This window comes from Hemicordylus capensis, chromosome 11 (genome assembly GCF_027244095.1).
Source record: "Hemicordylus capensis ecotype Gifberg chromosome 11, rHemCap1.1.pri, whole genome shotgun sequence".
NCBI lineage: Eukaryota > Metazoa > Chordata > Lepidosauria > Squamata > Cordylidae > Hemicordylus > Hemicordylus capensis.
The window spans coordinates 6,882,976-6,903,542 of NC_069667.1; the positions used below are offsets into that span (position 1 = coordinate 6,882,976).

At 54.6% G+C, this 20,567-nt stretch overlaps 2 protein-coding genes across 6 annotated transcripts in view; both read right to left on the bottom strand.

The window, feature by feature from the left end:
- The window catches only part of LOC128335706 (synaptotagmin-like protein 2), a 66,734-nt gene that overhangs the window by 15,452 nt on the left and 30,715 nt on the right, over positions 1 to 20,567 (bottom strand). Inside the window, exon 4 of the mRNA XM_053274376.1 lies at positions 18,530 to 18,542. Within this exon, the coding sequence (XP_053130351.1) occupies positions 18,530 to 18,542 (13 nt within the window). The remainder of the gene's footprint in view (positions 1 to 18,529; positions 18,543 to 20,567) is intronic.
- LOC128335705 (uncharacterized) lies at positions 101 to 20,101 on the bottom strand. Of its 5 annotated transcripts, none has more exons than XM_053274371.1 (23): positions 20,056 to 20,101; positions 12,489 to 13,030; positions 12,065 to 12,161; positions 11,779 to 11,842; positions 10,059 to 10,147; positions 9,679 to 9,742; positions 8,703 to 8,788; positions 8,296 to 8,368; positions 7,847 to 7,932; positions 7,221 to 7,296; positions 6,497 to 6,588; positions 5,890 to 5,962; positions 5,420 to 5,589; positions 4,921 to 5,043; positions 4,681 to 4,801; positions 4,453 to 4,590; positions 3,870 to 4,043; positions 3,528 to 3,677; positions 3,016 to 3,135; positions 2,807 to 2,915; positions 2,423 to 2,485; positions 1,984 to 2,175; positions 101 to 1,689 (listed from the first exon to the last, which is right to left on the bottom strand). In XM_053274371.1, the coding sequence occupies exons 3-22, from the start codon at positions 12,073 to 12,075 to the stop codon at positions 1,991 to 1,993; spliced, it is 2,067 nt and encodes a 688-aa protein (XP_053130346.1). In that variant the 5' UTR covers positions 12,076 to 12,161; positions 12,489 to 13,030; positions 20,056 to 20,101; the 3' UTR covers positions 101 to 1,689; positions 1,984 to 1,990. The 5 variants fall into 5 exon arrangements, with proteins under 5 accessions (XP_053130346.1, XP_053130345.1, XP_053130348.1 ...); XM_053274370.1 differs by lacking the exon at positions 20,056 to 20,101 and adding an exon at positions 18,261 to 19,187 and having other exon boundaries at positions 12,489 to 12,560; XM_053274373.1 differs by lacking the exons at positions 12,065 to 12,161; positions 20,056 to 20,101 and adding an exon at positions 18,261 to 19,187 and having other exon boundaries at positions 12,489 to 12,560.

Here is a 20,567-nt window from a genome sequence, read left to right on the forward strand (position 1 = left end):
CACATTCTGGCGCCCTCTCAGTGCCCCCCGTCCGGCCGTGACCAGATCTGGCACAAAGACTCGAAGGGAGACGAGAAGGAAAGAGGAAGAAACGGCGGGATGCTAACAAAAGTGGCAACTTTATTAAGATACTCAATTAGGCCACAAGTCGTCACTTAACTTTCTAACTAAAGGAAACAAAACAGGGCAGAATGGAGTAGGCAAAAAAACTTCCCATCTCGGCCAATCTGTTGGAAAGCCAAAAATTCCTACTCGGCCCCCAACAGGGCGACCAGCAAAGCCCATTCTGCCCCTGGGAGGGAGGGGGAGGGAGGGAAGGAAGGAAGCCCAGGGTCACCAAGGCAATGGGAGGGCAAACAAAATTGGGGGGAGTCCCAGCCAGTCCCCCACCCCACCCCCACCCCGCTCCTTGCAGGCACGTTCACTTGGTCTCCTCTTCTGGGGCGGATCGACTGACTCCTCCAGCCGCCCAGCAGCAGCACATGCCTGCAAGAAGCACAAAGCAGCATCAGTGGGGTTGCCCTGCTCCTCCTCCCTTTCCGCTCCGGCAGCCCAGCAAGCGGGGATCGGGCAGTGGGGTGGGGGTTGATGGGGGGGCAAGCCAGAGAATTCTGCTTGACCTCAGCTCCCCACTGTGCAGCAAGGGACGGTGTCATGGCCACACCTCCCGCCCCGCTCCAAAGAGGATCTTCTGCTCACTCCCCCCTGCCTGCTGGAGCAAGAGGGGCTCCTCGCTTGCCCAGAGCAGATGGAAGGGAGCAGGGGTGAGTGAGGAAGCGGGAGGTCGAGGCATTGTCCAGCCTGGCCCAAGCACCCTCCCTCGGCCTCCTCGGCAGACCTGGTGGCTGATGCCTCCCTTGCCCCCTCCCCTCTGGGGTGGAGAAGGAGGAGCCCCTTTGGTATAACAGGGAGGGGAGGGGAGGGGAGGGGATGCGCCCCAGACTTGGGGAGGCCTGGGAGGGGAGGCCTGCCGCTGGACGCCTCATCAGGTGCTACACAGCAGGGAGCGGGAGGGAGAGGAGGGTTCTCTGGCCTGCCACCGGGCAGCACCAGGGGGCGCGACTGGGGCTGCAGGGGGCCCCCAGAGTCTCCCGGGCTCCTCTGCTGCTGCCCCGGTTTGGGAGGGGGGAGGAGGGAGCGGAGGGGGGAGGGAGGCGTGGCTGCGGGAGGGGAGGGGGGAGGAGCACACCCTCGGCAGGGGAGGGGGCGGATGCCTGGATGGTGCTTCCCCTGCCAGGGGAAGCCAGGCCGCTGGGGAAGGGGAGAAAGGTGGAAGGAGGAGGGGGCGCTCCCCGGCCAGCTGGTGGAAATGGAGGGAGGCGGTGACCTTGCCCTCCTGCTGGGGCCACACAGCCTCCCCGGACCCAAGGAGAGCCCAAGAATGGTTCCCAAGGGCCACTTGGGGGCAGGGTGGTCCTGTAGCCTCCTCCCACAGCCTGCAGCAGAGGCAAGGGGAGGGGCTTCTGCACCCCAGAGGCGGGGCTTCCTTGGGCCAGGGGAGTGGAGCCTGCTTCCCCCTCACTCCTCAGACAGAACTGCACTTCCCTGCTGCCGTCTTGTGGACAGCTCTTTCTATCCACGGGGTTGGAGGAGGTCTTCTGGCTGGTCCGCATCCACTGCGCTGCATGGTCTTTCTTCAGTCTCCCTTCAGCTGCTGATCTTCCAGGGGAGAGCACGGGGCTGTTGTTCCTGGAAAGAGAGAAGGACATTGGTTCAGAGATTGGGGGTCTTCTCACACTCTCCCCCATGACACCACCCAGCACCAGGGACTCCTGGCAGAATAGCCGTGTCCTCATTTCCCAGAGGGAAGAGAGATCTTTCCTCTTTCCCTTGGGCTACTTGTACAACTGGCCACAAGGGCCGAAGATGGCATTCCAACACGAGGGAGGGCTGCCCAGATTGCTGCCCGCCCTTCCTGCAGCCCCAGCCCCCTCCCTAACCATCGGGGCCCCTTCCAGTGAAGCCCTGCCTTGGTCTGCTCACCAGTCGGTCAGGTGGAGAGATCACCGTACTCTGGCGGGTGTCTCTTCTTCTTACAGCCTGCCCACAAGCGCCGAACGGCAGCCCGCAACCCATGCCGGGAGTGGAGGGAAAAGGCCTTCTTCACGATCTTCTCCGTCTTGCAGGCAACTCTCCCGACCTCGGGGTCATGGTCGCCAAGCAAGCTCTCCAGCGCTGGAAGGATGAAGGAGAAACTTCAGCAATGGCATGAAGAGATCACCCCACCCTCCGCCAAACCCCACCATTTCCACACCAAGAGGGAGCAAGTCCTGACTCTTTCTCCCCTTCACTCTGGGAAACCCTACTGCTGGGCATCCCTGAGGATGCAACCGGGACCTTCCCTTTGAGGGTCTGTGGTCCCTAAACCTAGGCCTCTCCCCTCACAGAAACTGCCCCTTCCCACCCAGAAACCTGCACTTACCAGCATGGAAGGTCTCTATGTTCCCTTCAGTGAGGATGCTGCCCTTTTTGTGGACCAGGTGACCTAAAAACAAGGGTGGAAGGAAATGGGAGCACAGTTCAGGACCCTGCGCATGGACAGCTCACTTCCCATCATTCAGGAGAGGAAGTCCCCCCCTCTCTGCTCCCTCTGGGACTGACAGATTGAGCCATTCCTCCAGGGACTCTTATGTCACCTTGGGAGGAAATGAAGTCAAGACTCCTAGCTAACGCTCACTGGGCCAGTCCTCCTGGGGAGGGAACAGCTCCTGCCCCCCCACCCTTCTGGAAGTGCCCTCAAAGAGAGTGAACCTTTGCCCACCAAGACGACCCACGAAGGGAGACCCAAAAGTCTTGTTTCCCTTACCGATCAGCAGGGCAGCTGTTCTCCTCACTGAAGGCTGCTCGCTGCGGAAGAAGCCCAGGATCTTGGTGGCCTCCATCTCCACGGCGTCCTCTGTGCCGAGCTGCCGAATCTGGGATCAAGAGCAAAGAAAATCCCGAGTGAGCAAAGCATCGCCCAAAGGTCCTTGAGCCATTTGAGCCGAGGGACGGACAGGGAGGGGCTGCCCTTACCAGACGCTTGGCGATCTTGTGCAGCAGCTCCTGCAGGCTGTAAGAGTCCCGCGCCAGCAGCCTGCCCTCCAGGTGCCATAGGAGGGCTTCTGCCAGGAGGCTCAGATTGTCCTTTGCAGCCTGCCAATGAAAGACCGGAATGGGAGTGGAAAAGCCTCCCAAGGGATTCCAAGAAACCTCTTAGGGGGCTTCAAGGAGTAGGGGAGATTTTGGACTTTGGTGGCCTCTCGTTGGCTGAAGCACAGCCGAGGACAGCCAGATTCAAGAGGGGAAGCTTTTCCCCATCCCAGGAAAGAAGGGCCCTGGATGAACTCTGGGAAGAGAAAGTGGAAGGGGGTGGAGAGGTCTATTCCCTGAAAGGTTTCAGAGAGGCCTGGATGGGCCAAGCCACAGCGGGACAGCTGGATGATTCACCACCCCGTGAGGCTAGCTCTGAGGCCTGCCACTGGGCGGCTGGACTTGGGGAAGCCTAAACACCTTTGTAGAGGAGGCAGGGAAAAGTGGGCTCTCACCTGTGCTACCTCCAGGTCCTCATCCTCCACGTGCATCAGCACCGCGATGAGGGTCGTGATGTTCTCTTCTGTACCCTCATGATGGTGGTGGCGGTGCTGCAGGAGATCCAGATGGGTCTTCATGGCTGCCCTTCGGATCTTAGCCTCCTCCTACAAAAAAACAGGGGTTGTCGTTGGCAGGGAGGAATTCCTCACCTCCATCACCATGAAGAAGAGCTTGCATGGGTCTCTTGCAAGAGGTCTCAAGGGGGTGTCCGGTTTCCCTTCTCCAACCCGGTCGGAATCTACAGGTTGGCCGGCCCTCATAGAGCCGGGGCGGAGGGCTGGCGTGCAAGTACTCACGTGGTGGAAGAGAGGGCGGCACAGGGCAGCCAGGGCAGCATTCACGGTGGCCTGATGTTCCGATGGGCAGTGCCTCAGCCGCTCCATGAAGGCCAGGACCCCCAAAGTGGCTTCCAGACTGGAGGTCCTGAGCCCTCCCAGGATCCCGGCACTAAAATCCTGGGGTTTCTTTGCCTAGGGTGAAAAAAGGTGGATCCTTGGAGTTCTTTCAAAGACATGCTAGTCCACCCCCTGCTAAACAGACCACAGGCCTCTCGGGGGGCTGATGCCGCTTGGCCTCCATCCACTGCCTTGGGGAGGAGATCACTCAAGCCATCCCAGAGGCACAGAGAGGGGGGAGAAGGCGGCATTGGAGCACGTGGGGAATCAGGGCTCCCACTGAGAGATGCATTTCTGTGCCTTCCCTTAAGGATTTCTACTTCGTCCTGTGGCAAGGGTTCCACAGGCTCAATCCACCCAACTGGAGAAATCTCCCCATCACACCTGGGGATGCCTAGGAGCACCAGCCTCAGGTAGGGCTCCCCAAAGAGAGGAGTTTCCATGCCCAGAGATGCTCCCAGGCTCGTGGGTCTGGGTCACTCACCGCCTTCAGCTTTCCATACATTTGGAGAAGTCCCCTTTCGCTCAGGTAGCGGATGTTCTGGCTGGGGTGGACTAGCCACGCTACCAGGAGCGTCCAAGTCTTCTCCAAGGCGGCGAAGTCTTTGTCTTTCAGGAGCAGCTAAAAGAGGGAAAGGAGGAAAACATCCATCAGCCCCTGGGGCCAGACCCTCCTCTCAGGGAAGCCCACGCTGAGGAACTCGCTGCTCACCTCCACAAAGAAGGCCACCTCTGCGAGGGAATGCTGTTCTGGATCTTTGTCCAGGCTGAAGAGGGAAGCCAGGTATGCCTTCAGCCTGGCCACTGTGGAGGATGGTGTCTGTAGGAGAGCCCTGCAACACACCAAAGGACCCTGCTGAGTCCTGGGCGGAAGGCCCGGAAAGAGCAGACCTGACCCAAAGCACCCCAGCCCCCAGGCCTCCTGAGAAATCTCCTCTTCCCTCCTACTTACCTCACCAAGAGGGCCACACCCCGGAGGCAGCTCTGCGGAGAGCACAGGGATTCCCAGCAGGTCTTCTCTGGGGTCACCTGTGCCACCCTCTCCAGCAGGGTCCGGACAATCTGCGAGGTCTCCCTGCAGAGAAGAGAAGAGGAGGTGGCTGTCCCCAAAGTGTGTGTCTCCTTGCGGGGTGGCGTAGTAGTGTCAAGGGTGGAGGGAGTATCTTGGACCATGGGAGGGAGACCACAGGGGTGAAGTGACTTTCCCCACAGCTGGTTTTTGAACACTGCAGACGCATTTTAAGGCTCTCTGCAGATCCAAGAGGGCTGCAAATTCTGGGGTCTCCTCTGTGTAGCTGAGGGAGGGGACCACCGTGCCAGAGTCACCCCAAGAGGCCAGAAATGCTCCTCACCCATCATTGTGGGACATGGGACAAATGGCCCTATCCTGTCCTCCCAGAGTGCTGGAAGGAGGACTTGCTGGCCTCGCTTTCCCCAGCGCCATGACTTACGCAGGAGGCAGGTCTTGGCTCTCCCGGTTCCCCACTCCCTCGGTGGTGTTCTGCAGGCCGGTGAGGATCTTGTTCACCAGGCCCACCAGGAGTTCGGGGAACCTCTCCTCCACCTCACTGGCATACTCCATGCACCGGATGACGTCCCCGATCTTCTTTGTTGCTCTCCCCTGAGGAGAAGGGGAGGGCCAGGCCTCAGCACACAGTCCAAGGGACAGTAATGGGTCAGGAGAATCCCCGGGGCCAGGCAAGTGCCATGGGTGTCTGCACGCACATCTGGGCCTGGAGGGTGCTGCCTCTGGCTCAGGGAGCATGAGGTCCACTGCAAGGGAAAGACATCCCCAAGGGGGAAGGGCAAGTCCCCGCCTCCCGTGTGAACAGTGGCTGCCATCCAAGCCGCCATGCTGCGTAGTGCAGGAAAGGAAGGGCGGAGGGGTGGAGGGAAGTCACCCTTGTTTTCCGCCCCTTACCTCTCCCAGATGGACCGAGGAGAACCAGTCTGGGGCCAGCTGTCCTCTTCCTTCTTCACCGCCGCCGATGTTCCTGAGAGAGGAGAGGAGAGAGAAAAGCTGCTCAAAGGTCTGTCCTGTTGGAGATGGCAGCCAGCTGGAGAAGAACACGAGCACCCAAAGAGATGGTGAGCAAGGATCTCGCCTCCCTTGGGAGGTGGCTGGCAGGGGAAATTCACCAGGCCAGAGATCTCCCAAGTCCAGCCTTTCGTGCCCCACTGAGAAGCCCTGGGAAGTGTTCAGAGAGGGCATCGAGAAAGGTGCCCTCCCCTGCTCCTTCTCCCCAACACCCGGTCATGCCAACAGCATGGGGGTCTCGGAGCTCCCTCTGCTAACAGCCAGCAATAGACTTGCTGCTGTCTGTCTCGCACCTGCTGCCAATCGGCTTCCTTGGGTGAACTCCCCCTCCAGAGTCCTCAGAGGGCAAGGAGGAGAAAACATCCCTCTGTGGGGCTCAGACATGGGGGAGCTGCCCCTGTCCCCTGCAGCCTTCTGCTGGCTACGCTAAAAGACCCCCCCTGCTCTCTACTGGCTCCTAAGGCCCTTCAGCTGAGAGGAGGGTACCTACCTGGCTGAACCGGGGGCCGGTGGAGAGTCCCACACCTCGTCCTCGATGCTGCTCACCTCATACATGGTGTCATCCTCGTCCGTAGAGGAGCACTGGGGAGGAGAGAGAAGAATAATTGGATTGTTCCATGGCTTGCATTGACCTTGCGAGGCTTCTGAGAGGAGGAACTAAGCCCAAGGGACTTAGCGCTGAGTCCAGGCAGCACCCTGTTCCTGCTGAGTAGGGCTTGACCAAACTTTCCAGAGGAGCAGGTGGTTTGGGGTCATCCATCGTGCTGTAAGGGGCGCTGAGGGTTCCAATGAACGGATGACCCTCTAAAACAGGGCTGCACAATTTCAACCCTCTAGACATGGTTGGACTACAACTCCCATCATCCCCAGCCACAGTGGCCCATAGTCGGGGATTATGGGAGTTGTAGGCCAACATCTGCAGGAGGCCCAAGGTTGTGCAGCCATGCTCTAAAACCAGACGTGCCTCTTAGAACAAAAGCATTTGGCATCTCCGTCCAGAAGAGCCTTCCACCGCATTTCCAACCCCTTCCCAGTGCCTCAACGGGAGCCCTGCATTTTCTTCCCACCCCACTCATCCAAATCCCTCCCACCCTGCGGCATCTAGAACTGGAACTGTTCCAGGTTCTGTCTCCTATCGGGGAACAGGGGACACACACACACACACACACAACCCAGAGCCCATCCACCTGAAAAAATGGATGAGCATTCCTGACCTCTGCCGAGGACGAGTCTTCCACCACTTCAGTGTTCAGCAGCCTCTTGATTAGCCACTTCTTTGGCTTTGGGACTCTGAGAGAAGAAAGGAGAGACGGGGCATGAGAACATCCATGCATGCCAAGAGCCCTGTGGATCTGGTGAAAGACACGTGTAGCCCAACAGTGGACAGCCAGATGCCTATTTAGTTGGTTGTGAACCACTTGAGACCTGGTTATATGTGGCATCAAAATGTGTTTATTCACACACAAACACACACACCCCTGCAGATTCTGAAGTTCCTTGGCTATCAAGGGTAATAGTCTTCAATTGGCTTCTCCTCCATGAACGTGTCTAATCATTTGCTGGACTTAGTGGCCATTAGCCCATCCTGGGGTTGTGAATTCCGTAGCTTTCAATGTGTGGTGTGTGGGGCGAGAGGGAGAAAATGCATTTTCTGGGCTCTGTGCTGCACCCAACGCCAGTCTACTCCTTGTGTTGAGCTCCTATCCTCGTGCAGTGAGGGGGGCAGGGAAATATCCCTCCAGGGTGCTCAGGCCTTTCAGAAACGCCCCCACCCCAGGCTCCCAGGGAAGGTGATCTGCCTCTATGATCCCAGGAGCTGCCCTTCAGCTGAGAAAGGTACCTGGGGGAACTGGTGTCACCGTCCCCTTCCGACCCCTCGTCCTCCACGCTGGCTTGCGGAGTCTCGGCCCCCGGGAAGGAAGAACTCTGTGAAGGAGAGAGGAGGGAGAAATGGCTGCTCTGGCCCTCGTGTTGAGCTTTCCAGGATTCGGCAGGGAAAAGGCCAGCCGGGCACCTCCCAGCGGTCATCGCCAGGTGAGCTGGATACAGGAAGTGGGCCGGAAGTGGACCTTTGATGTCCCAGAAGAGCTACAGGGGAGGCCAATTCTGCACCACAGCACGGCCATTTTGGAGGTTTAAGCAAACTCTTGTCAGAAGGTGGCCACCCACCCTGCAGCTTCTCAAACTGGAGCCATTCCACATTCTCTCTACTCCTGGGCAACACGGGGGACCCACAAGCCCAACCCTCAGTCCTTCCAAGGGAGGGACTGGATGTGGATGCTTTCTGACCTCTCCAAGGGATGGTTCTTCGTCAGCAGCAGTGTTGTGCAGCCTCCTCTGCACGGTGCTTGGCCTCTGGACGCTAAGAAAAGAAAGAAAGAAGACAGGTGAGATCAGAAGAGCAGTGCTTAGAAAGAGCTCTGCTTGATGAGAAGAATGAGACATGCAGCCCAGCACCCTGTTTCCAGGAGTGGACAGCCAGATGCCTGCAGGAAGCCCACAGGCTGGGCATGGAGACCCCTGTCCCCTTGTGGAAAGAGGAGGAGACAAACAACTCTCCAAGATGCTCAGAGCTTCTGCCCACCCCCGGCTTCTTGCTAAACTAACCACCTCCCCCGGCCCCAGGATGGGCTCTTAAGGAAAGTCTTCTGCTTCCATGAGCTCTGGATCTGCCCCTCCAGCTGAGAAAAGAGTACCTCTGGGAACTGATGAAACTCTCCACGTCCAGCTCCTGATCCCTTGGGTTGACCTCTGGGATCTCGGCCTCTTCGATGTCGGCACCCTGCAAATGAGAGAAAAAGGAGAGCAATGCGTGAAGTTGTGCTCACTCTGATCTCCCTAGGGCCTTGGGGTTTAGGTTTTCTCCCTTCATTTTCTTTGAATTCATGTTTATTTCTTTAGATTATTTTGATTTTTAAATAAAAAAGTCTTATTAAAAAAAATAAACAATGTGCTCTAACATTAACTGATATTGGGAGTGCCAGGGCACAGCCACCACATGCTTGTGGCCATTTTCTTTCATGGTATGCCCAACAATGAACCTCCACTGTGATATGCGTTCTGCTGTGGTCAACAAAATGGCAGCACTCTGGAGCTCTGGTCCAAAGACAGCATGTCAGGTAGGTCTCCGAGATCTCTTTCTTTACCCAAAGAAAAGCAGTCCTTAACAGAAAGGTCAGTGCATAGGAGCTCTAGAATTGAATGCTAATTTCTTCTTGTCATTTCTTGCCATTTTTTTCTGCATTCCTTTCATGGGGAATGGAAACAAATGCGAATGGGACCTCCTGGTATTTATAGTTTGGCCCCGAGAGTCTTCTTCATGCAAGCCCACCATGTCCTCTGCTCTCCTATTCCCAGGTTAGCTCCCTCTTTCCAAGGGGAGAGACAAGGTGGGCCCCTGAGTCTGGAGCGAGGGCCATCCCTCCTGCTGTGGAGACTCTGGGCTGCTGTTTTGACCAGAGGGGGTGATGATTGTCTCTCAAGAAATGCCTCTTCAGTCAAGAGACATTGAGTCTCTCTGCCAGGAAGACCCTCTCATCTCCTGACCCATGTCAGGGTCTCGGGTTCCCTTTCTGGATCAGTCCCAACTTCTCTCTGCTGCAGGCGGAGATGCAATCTCCCCTCACTCCTCAACCATCCCATCCACAAAAGTGACAGGAACTGTGTCCTTACCTCACAAGACCATGTGGTGGCAATGGTCTGCAGGAACCACCCATCGTCCTCAACCGTGAAGACACTGCAGGAAGAAATACAATGGCATGAGTACCTCGGAAAAGCCTTGCTGGATCAGACCAAAGATGCATCTAGCCCAGCACTCTGCCTCCAATAGGGGACAGCCGGATGCCTCCAGGAAGCTGTCCCCTGTGACCTTCAAGCTAGTGGACATCACCACCATATCTTGTAGGACTGAATTCTTCTACAAAATGTATGAAGACCTCATTTTTGTAGGTCCTGCACCTCTTGCCAGTCAGCTGCACTGGATCCATCCCAGATCCAGGCCGGCTGTGGGACAGAAAATCTTCCCTACACAACATTTCAAGAAGAAACTCTACCTCCTCTGGGAACTGCTGGCAACCGCTTCATCCAGGATCCCGTTCCCACTGTTGACATGCTGGATCCTGGAGCCGTCCGAGATTGACTTCTGTGAAGGAGAGAGGAGAGAGGAATGGGTGCTCTGACGCCCACTTGATCTTTCCAGGGCGTCTGGGAGGCAAACGTCACACCTCCTTCAAAGGGACCTTAACAGATGCGCTTAAAGCAGGAAGTGGCTCCTTTGCACCTCAAAAGGGTGCTGGGGACGCTCCCCCACAGAACTGGGCCCCTGCAGTTGCGTTGCTGACTAAAAGAGACACTTCCTGTTCTCATATTGCTTTTCTTGATGATGCATCTAAGCTACTATTTAGAGTCTTGCAATATATATCTATAGCTATCTCATTGAAACTTGATTTTTTAAAATTTTTGTCTTTATATTTTCTTTTCATTCAGCTGATTTATATGTGTGTGTGTGTGTGTGTGTGTGTGTGTGTGTGTGTGTGTTTATTTTAGTCTATTTTTACACTCATTGGTTTTGGTTTCTCTTTCCCCACCACAAAGAGAGTGCATGCTTCCTGAAGTACCAGGTCTGAACGGAAGCTCCAGCGCGTGGGACCTTCCTTAAAGAACAAGGCCCTGCCCTGCCAGAATGTCATGGGTGGCAGAATGGAGGGCAATGCCTTTGGGGAAGAGATGGCTGCCCCTTCGGTCTCCGATAGAGATCGACCAGCCTTGAGTGGGAGCCCAGGTACACCACAAGAAGCCAGTCCTAAAACCAATGTCAGCGAATGGGACCTACAAACTGGACACACTTTCATGGCCATTTATTTCATGGGTGCCATTGTGTCAGAGCGAATGGAAACACATAGGAATGGTATCTGTTTCCATTCATTCAAAAAATAAATGCTCAGAGAGGAACCAAACCCCAAAATCTACTGAAGCCCAGAGATCAGCCTCCCCACCACCCCCCATTCCTGGGGAGCTGGGTGAGATCCTAGGTATTAGACCATTTGGAGTCACAGGATCCCGGATGAGAGTCAGGCCTCTTGCTGTAAGGGACACGGTGGTTTCACATTCAGGGGAGGTGCTTTTAGATCAGAGAAGCCTAGCTAGGTTTCTCTCTTTGCTGGGAAGAGCTACTGGCCGTCTGATGCAGCCTCGTGTTTTGAGGGCCCTTCTGCTCCTCAACTACATGCTAAGCCAAGCCGGAAAGGGGGTGATGTGGAGCCGAGCAGGGGCAGAGGGGAAGGAGTGCCCAATCTGCCCCAAGGAAGACTTCCCCACTCTAGTTCCCCTCCAGACTGCTCCCTTTCTGGACATGTTTTGTGCTTGGTGGTACAGAAGAAAATCAAAGTCTGGAACCCTGCGGGGAGGGAGTGATTTGGGGCAGGAGAGCGGAATGAAGAAGCGAGGGGTGGAAGGCAGGTAGAGACACCCCTCTTCCCTCTCAGCACTTCCCATCCCCCAATTTCCCATGCTACTTCCTCCATAGGGAGGGGCTTCCACCTTGGCATGAGTGACTTGTAGTTGAGCCCCGATGGTCACTCATCCCACCCACCCAATTCACGGCTACTACCACTGCAAATTTCGAAGCCTATGGCTTTGCAAGACAAGTTCTCAAAACGTTCCTCCCACCTGCTCAGACTGGGTCTCCCGCACTCCCTCTAGACTCGCTTCAAGTGGGGTCTCTCCCACCCCCTCCCAGCCCTGCCATGTACGGACTGGATTTCCATCCCTTACCAGTGACCATTTGCTGGTTTCGGTCACGGAGCGCTGTTCGTTAATCTCCTGTGGCTGGAAGTCACTGAGAGGAGAAAAAAGACAAAAGACACAAGGGAGTGAGTGTGTCGAAGGAACCCCGAGTACCCAGTTTCCAACAAGGGACAGCCGGATGCCTCGTGGCAGGGCGTGGAGGCAAGAACTGTGAGATGGAAAATTCCTTATTGTTCTCTACTGCTGAAATTGTGGAGTCTCTTATCTGCCAAGGACAGACAGGGTGGGGGAAGAGGGTCCGGGTGTTGCAAACCTCATTAGCATAGGCGTCGAATGATCGGCTTATTCCCAACTGTAACTGTTCTGTTTCTTGGAATGTGGATGTGTCTTCTCTTAATTTGCTTATCTGTCTGCTGAAGAACCGAAACTTAGGGCAAAGTCCCGCCTCAAGGCAAACACATGTGTAAATGTAATGAATCAATTGGTCCCTCGGGCTGAATGGGGGACGCCCAGCTGTGTAACAATGCCAAGGTATAAAACCCCAAGGCACTGGGTATTTGGTGCGTTTTTCCTGGTAGGCTGCGAGGCACCGGAAAAAGCCACCAGCGCTGGTTTTGGTTCCATAAATGGTGACTATTGCTTCCTTCAATCATCCTTGTCTGTCTGGTTTGTGGTAACTGGGGTCTCCCAGGTAACATAAACTGGTGCCGTGACTCGGATGGTCGGCTGGTGATTACCTGCTCATCGGTGGTTGCTTGGGGGGTCCCTTTCTCACGTCGTGGGAGAGCAACCCTTCGGCGCCACTTCTCCTGTTGTAAGAAGGAAGGTTTTGACCCCCGGCGGCATGAGACACAGACTCCCAAGCTCACCGAAGACGGGCGCGGAACGAGGCACACCAACGCAGGCATCCGGACAGGTGGAGTATTAAGGGTCTCGAGACAAAGGGGGACCGGGGAATCGCCCACCCTGTGTCAAGAGCCGCTGCGGGCAGAGGGCACTGCCTAAAAGCAGGACGGGCTCTGGGAGGAAAAAAAGGGAGGTTGTGTGTGACTGTGTGCAGTTTGCAAGGATTTGGTGAGTGCAGAGGGGGACCCCACAGGGGGAAACCCACCGTGAAAGTGGCCTTGCAGTGGCAAGGCGGGACTCCTGAGTAAGTTCGACGGGAAGGGGACCCAAATCGGAGGTGCAGGCGTGAATTTGTCTGTTCATAATCCCTTTTGTGTCTCACTGCGGGACCCCTCACCCGCAGTCTGTTCCCTTCTCCTACTTGTCTGTTTGTCTGGAGTGAAAGAGAGCACAATTCTGTAAGCATGGGTGGGGGAGGCTCGAGAGCATGCACCCCACTGAACTGCATGGTCCAGAACTTTAAAAAGGGCTTCACAAGAGACTATGGCGATCCACCTTGTAAACCTGAAATCCTGGTCAGACACTGTACACTGAACTGGCCAGCCCAAAGTTCAACTTGGCCAGCAGATGGGAGTTTCGAGATAGAAGAAATCTGCAAAGTCCATATAACAGTGACTGAAAGCCACCCTGACCAGTATGCATACATAGACCAATGGATGTTGAACGCCATAGAGGGGCCAAAATGGCTACGGGACTGTAGGAAGAAACAGGGAGCAAAGACAGTGCTGGCGCTCCGCACCAAGAGCACAGGCAAGCCACAGAAAACGGAGGGGGAAGGGGCCTCAGCCCCGTGGCTGCCACCACCTCCACCCCAGCTCCTAGAGACTGAGGAAGAGCCAGAACTACCACCACCGCCTCCTCCCTACAACCCACTGTACCCCAAAGTCCCACGTGGCCCACCCTATCCCCTGAGGTAGACAGAGGAGCGGATACGGCAGGCAAAAGCGAAAGAAGAAGAAGAGGCTAAAAGAAAGGAGGCGCAGGAACGGCTAGAATGGGAAAGGAAGAAGGAGGCTGAGATACAGGAGCGAGAAGAGGTGGCGGAAAGGGAGTTCAAGCTACTACAAGCTAGGATGGAGGAACTGGAGAAGGCAAAGAAGGAACTAGAGAAACAGCAGCCAGGTCCAGAAGAAGAAGGGGGGGGGGGGCAACCATGGCCCCTCTATGAGTAACCACCTTCCCAGGGGAGAAAGGAGAAGCACTGTATCAGTACCAGTACGTGCCTTTCTCATCCTCAGACCTGCTAAACTGGAAGCGCACAACTAAGCCCCTTACGGAAGACCCAAGAGAGATGCTGGAACTTTTTGAGACGATTATGCGCACCCACCGTCCCACTTGGGGAGATATACAGACACTGATGGTGACTCTGCTGTCCTCGGAAGAGCGGGGATGAGTCCAAGAGGGAATGAAAAAGGCATTAGACGAACATGCAAAGAAGCTCAAAAGTGGGACAAATCCAAAGGAGCTGTACGAGCTCTACTTAGTGACCAAAGACCCAAACTGGCATCCGGGTGTGGGAAAGGGTGAAGATTTCCTGACTAAGTATCGAGACCTATACTTAGATAGAGGGCATGAAGGCAGCGGGCCGAAGAAATGTTAATCTCGCCAAAGTGTCAGAAGTCTTGCAGGGACCACAGGAGGCGCCCGGCATGTATATGGAGCGGCTGAAGGCAGCCTACAGCCAATGGAAGAGCATTGACCCAGATGATGCAGGGAATCGGGGGTGTCATGTCCCCTAGCTCTAACAGCGAGGAAGAAAGGGAAGCTGTCGGCATTTCAGCCGAGTCTGGAATGTCTGAAGGGCAGAGCCCGACTGCAGTGGAATTAGCTGACGGTTCAGAACAGACTCAACAGCCTGAACCAGCAGAAAATGTCAGCGACCAATCGGGGGATGATTTAGGCATTGGAGCTGCACCGACGCCACAGCAACGCAGGTATTTCAAACGCAGGTCACAACTGGAGGAGGTGCGGAGGAGCAAGCGCCTGTTATCGAAGGCTGACAAGACGTAAATCCTGACACCTGGGAGCTTTCGACTGGCTCCATAAATTGGAGCCTCTGACTCCCACTCATTGCTGAGTTTCAACAATTGTCATTCACCCACAGCAAGCAGCCGAGCCGTGTACTTCGCTGGCCTTGGGCCAGACCTTGACAGGGGGCAGATCAACATGACTTTCATAGCCCAAGCCCAGAAGGACATTCGCCGAAAGCTGCAGAAGAAAGAAGAAGCAGTGGACATGCCTGAGGAGATGCTATTGGGATTAGCCAGGAATGTATATGCAAATAGAGATACAGAGGAAGAAAAGCAGCAGAAGGCTGCCGTTGTGATGGCAGCGGCCATCAGAGGGGAACTGCCAGGCAGACGGGGACGAGGTGGCAGTGGCAGTACCAGAGGGCGAGGGTGAGGAGGCAGAGGAGCCTACCAAGAGCGCCTAGGCCGTGACCAATGTGCCATCTGCAAGAGACATGGCCACTGGAAGAATGAGTGCCCGGAAAGACCTGAGGAGGAAAATGCAGACAGGGGGCACAGAGCGTCCCGAGTGATGGCTGGACGTGTGGAGGAGACAGAATGACGGGGCCAGGGTTCGCTGCACCAATTACCACTCTCCCCAGAACCCACGGTGACTTTGACTGTACAGGGGAAGAAGGTGCCATTTATGATTGACAGCGGGGCCACTATTTCGGCCATTCAACAACCTATGGGAGAGAAGACAGCCCTCAAATTGCCAATACAGGGGGCCACAGGTCGCAGTAACTCCAGACCTATTTTTGATGTGGACAATTGCAGTCTCAAGGGAAATACCTTTAGGCATCAATTCGTGTGGCTCCCCGACTGCCCTATGAATTTATTGGGAAGGGACATTTTGTGTAAGCTACAAGCTACCCTGACTTTTGCAAAAGACGGAAGCTTCACCTTCGAAACGCCACAAGGGGGAGACGTTTGCACAATAGAAATGCCCAAAGAAAAGGCCTGGAAGTGGAAAGCCTGGTGGGACGGGAAACCGGAGGCCACCCAAGTCTTGATAGCGCAAGACATGGCAGGAAGCTTGCCAGTACCACAAGAGGTTTGGGCTGAAAATGGAGGATTTGGGCTAGCTGTTAACCAACCCCCTGTGTGCATTCGAATGAAGCCAGGAGCCACACCTGCCAACATACCACAATACCCAATTTCAGAGGAGAAAAGAAAGGGAATTCAACCAACCATCACCGCCTATCTCAAAGAGGGAATACTGCAAGAATGCCGGTCTGCATGGAATACCCCACTCTTTCCGGTGGAAAAGCGGGAACCTGGGCGCTACAGACCAGTGCAAGACCTGAGGGCGGTGAATGCAAGAGCTGAGAGTGCTGAAGCCATGGTGAAATATTTGCTCAATGACCACCTGCCCGCCCACGGACTGCCAATTCAGATCAACTCAGACAATGGAGGGGCTTTTGTCAGCAAGGCAGTGCAAGATGTCTCTAGGGCCCTTGGGAGCCACTGGAAATTCCATTCTGCTTGGCGGCCCCAGAGTTCCGCCAAGGTGGAGCTCATGAACAGAACAATCAAAGATCAGTTAGCCAAGCTGATAGAACTAACGCAAATGAACTGGGTGGCTCTTTTGCCTTATGTGCTGTTTAAAATTAGGAAGACCCCAAGAGGCAAGGAAAAACTTACTCCATTTGAAGCCATGTATGGCAGGGCATCACCCATTCTCCGCGTCCCAGACGGAGATCGCCCGCCCTCTACAGCTCAGTGGGCTAAAGTTTTGCACGATGTACGCAGCTCCCTACAAGAGACAATTCCCATTCCAATAATCGACCCTGTGCATTCATACGAGGTGGGGGACTGGGTGTGGGTTAAGAAGTGGAATGTGGAACCGCTGAAGCCCAGATGGGGAGGCCCGTATCAAATTCTGCTAATCACTCCTACTGCTTTAAAATGTGCAGGAATTAAGGCGTGGGTCCATCACACCAGGGTTAAGCGGGCGGAGGCGCCCATTTCGTGGCTTCCACAGAGGACCGGAGAGACGAAGCTGAAGATCCGCCGTCTACCCTGAGTCTACCCCCTGCTACACCCTACCGGGAACGGGTGCACGTCTTCGCACGGGTCCAAGGTACGACTTTTGGACGTCCCTACTGTGTGCCCAATACCGGAAGCGGCCACTCTACGTACGGACCACCGGAGGGGGAGGCGAGAGGGGAGAGCCTTTTTCTACCTGGACATGTGGGTTCGGGCATTGTTAACTCTGTGGGTAATGGGAACGGGCACCCCATACCAAGTTTCCCACCCGAAGGTCCCGGGGCTCCAGACTGTGATCGGAGCTACATCTCTTAAAGACTGCTGGGTTTGCACCCATGGAGATATACACTCTGAGGAAAAGGTTGCTCTGGTGGTGGGCCCGGTATCCCTCGCTTGGTGGGTGCAAAAACCCAGAGTCACTTGGTGTTCGCCATGGATTAGCACCACTGATTTGGCATGGCGCCCGGACACAAGGGGGGGAACTGTCAGCCCTACCGCTATGTGAGGGAATGGAAACGCAATTGGTATTCAAAAGGGGTGCCCGAATATGAAGTGGAATCCTTGCTGGGACAACATCCCATCTGTATTCAGAATGTTGGCAGTACAGGACCCAGTCTGGGAGCAATTCCACATGCCCATTGCGCTCACACCTGGTCATTTGATAAATCTCTTGGCGAGTTCACACCGTTGCTGGACGATCATGGACCTGACCAGGAGGAATGTGATGGGGATGATCCCGCTGTGGGAAGGTATTTTGGATTGTATGGGGGGGGGGAGATGACACTCACCTCCGTCACTCTGTTCAATTTTACTAGTGGCCCCTGGCGGGAGGAGTCAAAATTTTTATGGAATCACACTCTGTATGTACATGATCGGTTGGGCATTCTAGTCAACAAAACACAGACTAAGCATGACACGTGTGACAGTAAACTTAACACATGGGAATCCCCTTTCTGGCACATCTGGTTAAGTATAACATGTGCGCACCACAAAGACCCTAACGTGACTCTCTCCTGGTTTGGGGGCCGGTCCAGCAAATCCGGACCTTTCAGCCTAGACGGGGAGTGTGCCACAGCCCTGAATATAGGGGAACGGAAGGTGGGGCCAGGAGAGTGGGAGACAGGGGACGTTCTGACCCTGTCCTTGCGAGAGCCTGGAATGTCCTGGCTCTGTGGGAGAAATGCGTACAAAGCACTACCACAAGGCTGGAATGGTCGATGTGCCCCTGCCTACCTAGCACCCAAGGTAGAGCTTTGCAAAAGCCTAAATGCCTCTGAAGTTTTAAATACGGGCAGTTTCCTGTACCGCGCGAGGCGTGGCGCAGAAAACCCCCTTGTGGTTCGAAACACCGGGTTTCATCAGGCCTGGCGAGCCATACTACCAGGTCTTGGTGTAATTGAACTAGAACAAGCAGTTAAAAACATCTCAAAGGAAATGGAAAAGTCCTTTAATAACCCACTGAAAATGTTAATGGAAGTTCAACAGGAGGTTGATTCCCTATCAAAGGCGGTAGTACAAAACAGAAAGGCGCTTGATATCCTTGCTGCTCAGCAAGGGGGTGCTTGCGCCTTAATTGGGGAAAAATGCTGTTACTATGTAAATAACCAAGGCAAAATTGATCAAGAGGCGGCAAAGTTGAAAGAGTCCATCCAAGTCTTTCATAGCATCGGTCAGCCCGCCTCCGAATGGGGGATGTGGCAGTGGCTCACAAGTTGGCTGCCCGACCTTGCCTGGTTAAAATCATGGTTTATTGTCTTCATTGTCATTGTGATTATCTTGCTTATGTTACCCTGTGTGATCCCTTGTTTAACTAGAATAATAGAATCTGCTGTCTCTGCTATAGTCAGGAAAGAAGCTGCCCCACACATAATGGCAATGTACTCCAGTCTGCCTGTAAAGGAAGAGCCCTGAAATGGGCTCTTGAGGGGGGAGATGTGAGATGGAAAATTCCTCCTTGTTCTCTACTGCTGAAACTGTGGAGTCTCTTATCTGCCAAGGACAGACAGGGTGGGGGAAGAGGGTCCGGGTGTTGCAAACTTCATTAGCATAGGGGTCGAATGATCGGCTTATTCCCAACTGTAACTGTTCTGTTTCTTGGAATGTGGATGTGTCTTCTCTTAAGCTGCTTGTCTGTCTGCTGAAGAACCGAAACTTAGGGCAAAGTCCCGCCTCAAGGCAAACACATGTGTAAATGTCATGAATCAATTGGTCCCTCGGGCTGAATGGGGGACGCCCAGCTGTGTAACAATGCCAAGGTATAAAACCCCAAGGCACTGGGTATTTGGCGCGTTTTTCCTGGTAGGCCGCGAGGCACCGGAAAAAGCCACCAGCGCTGGTTTGGGTTCCATAAATGGTGACTATTGCTTCCTTCAACCATCCTTGTCTGTCTGGTTTGTGGTAACTGGGGTCTCCCAGGTAACAGAACCCTCCCCCTCCCTGCAACATTCATGGACTTTCTTTAGTTTAATCTAATTGATATATCGCCAGGGGCGTAACTACTATTAGGCAAGGGGAGGAGGGGGCCTGGGGGCCCCAGAGACTCCTCGCATGACTCCCCATTGCCCCCTGCCCAGCCCCAGGTCCCCTCAGCCACTTGCCCTGCTTGCCCGCCTCTCTCCTGCTTGTCCTCCCGGCCGGCAATCGAGGCACCAGACCAGCTGCCAAGGAAGAGCTGCTTTCCTCCCGGGCGCCTCTCAGCTGACCGGCGGGTGGCGGGGCTTGCAGGGAGGCCTCCGTGTAGGCCCCAGTGAAGCCTGAACTGAAGTAGGCTGGCAGGGAGGCCCCAAGCAAGGAAGGAGGCAGGCAGGCAGGCAGGGTGGCCCCCAGAGCTCTCTGCAGCAGACCCTCCGCCCAGCCCAGCATTTGCCAGGTAGAACCTGAACTCCTTTTTGTGGTCACCACCCCCTCACCCCCCCCCCCAATATTTAGGGATCTGCTTGCCATAGGGCTTTGATATGGACGGGGGGGGGGGGGGAGACTGAGAAGTCTCTGAATATTTAATTTAAAACAGCTTGGGAAATTTGCTGGCTTAAAAAAAAAGCCCTATAAGTGGCTTGTTTCATGGCAGAAAATTAGAAAAACTTCTGGAACAAAAAATACTATATTCATTCATTCATTGATAAATGCACTTATGCTCAAGTTCTTTTGCAACCCAGAAGGTCTGAGTGAGAACTGTGAAGCATGTGTGGTGCTTTTATTTTATTTTATTTTTCTTGGGTGTGAACGGCTCCCCAAGAACTCGCAGGGACTTCAGGGTCAATCTGGCCAACCTGGGAATGCAGCACCTCCATTCCAGAGGAGAGGTGTGTTAAAGGGCTTTAAAAGCCTCCTGTGAAAAACCTCCTGCAATCAGACTTTACCGAATTTGTTCAAAATTCTGAGAAAACAGACATAGGCTCACCCTGCATGGTTGAAAGTCTCCTTTGCTAATCTGCAGCGAGGGTCCCATTTTAATAATTAGTGTTTCTAGTGTGTTCTGGGCATTAAATGTAGCACAAATATATAGTTCTCAATGTATATCACTATATATTGTGAAGTGTTTGTGTGTGTATTCAGTGAAATGTATTTCCAGGCAGCAGACTTATTTTGAAATATCAGACTTAAATCCTTGGGATCCTGGGGTGTGCGGAGGCCCTGGACTTTGAGGCGGGGGGGCCCATTTTAAAATCTGGTCTCTGGGCCCACTCCAACCTTGCTACACCCCTGTATGTCGCCTAGTGTGAAAACCTCTAAAACATCTCAGCTCCGCTGGTTGGGGTTTGGAGAGTGGCTGCTGGTCAGAGTAGACCACCATGAAGCGAGTAGATCAATGGTCTGACTCAGCACCACCTGTTCCGAGGGGCTGCCACGACCTCCTCCTCTGCCCCCCAGAGGGGCTTCCACTGCTCCCCACCACAACTGCTCCCTTTCCCC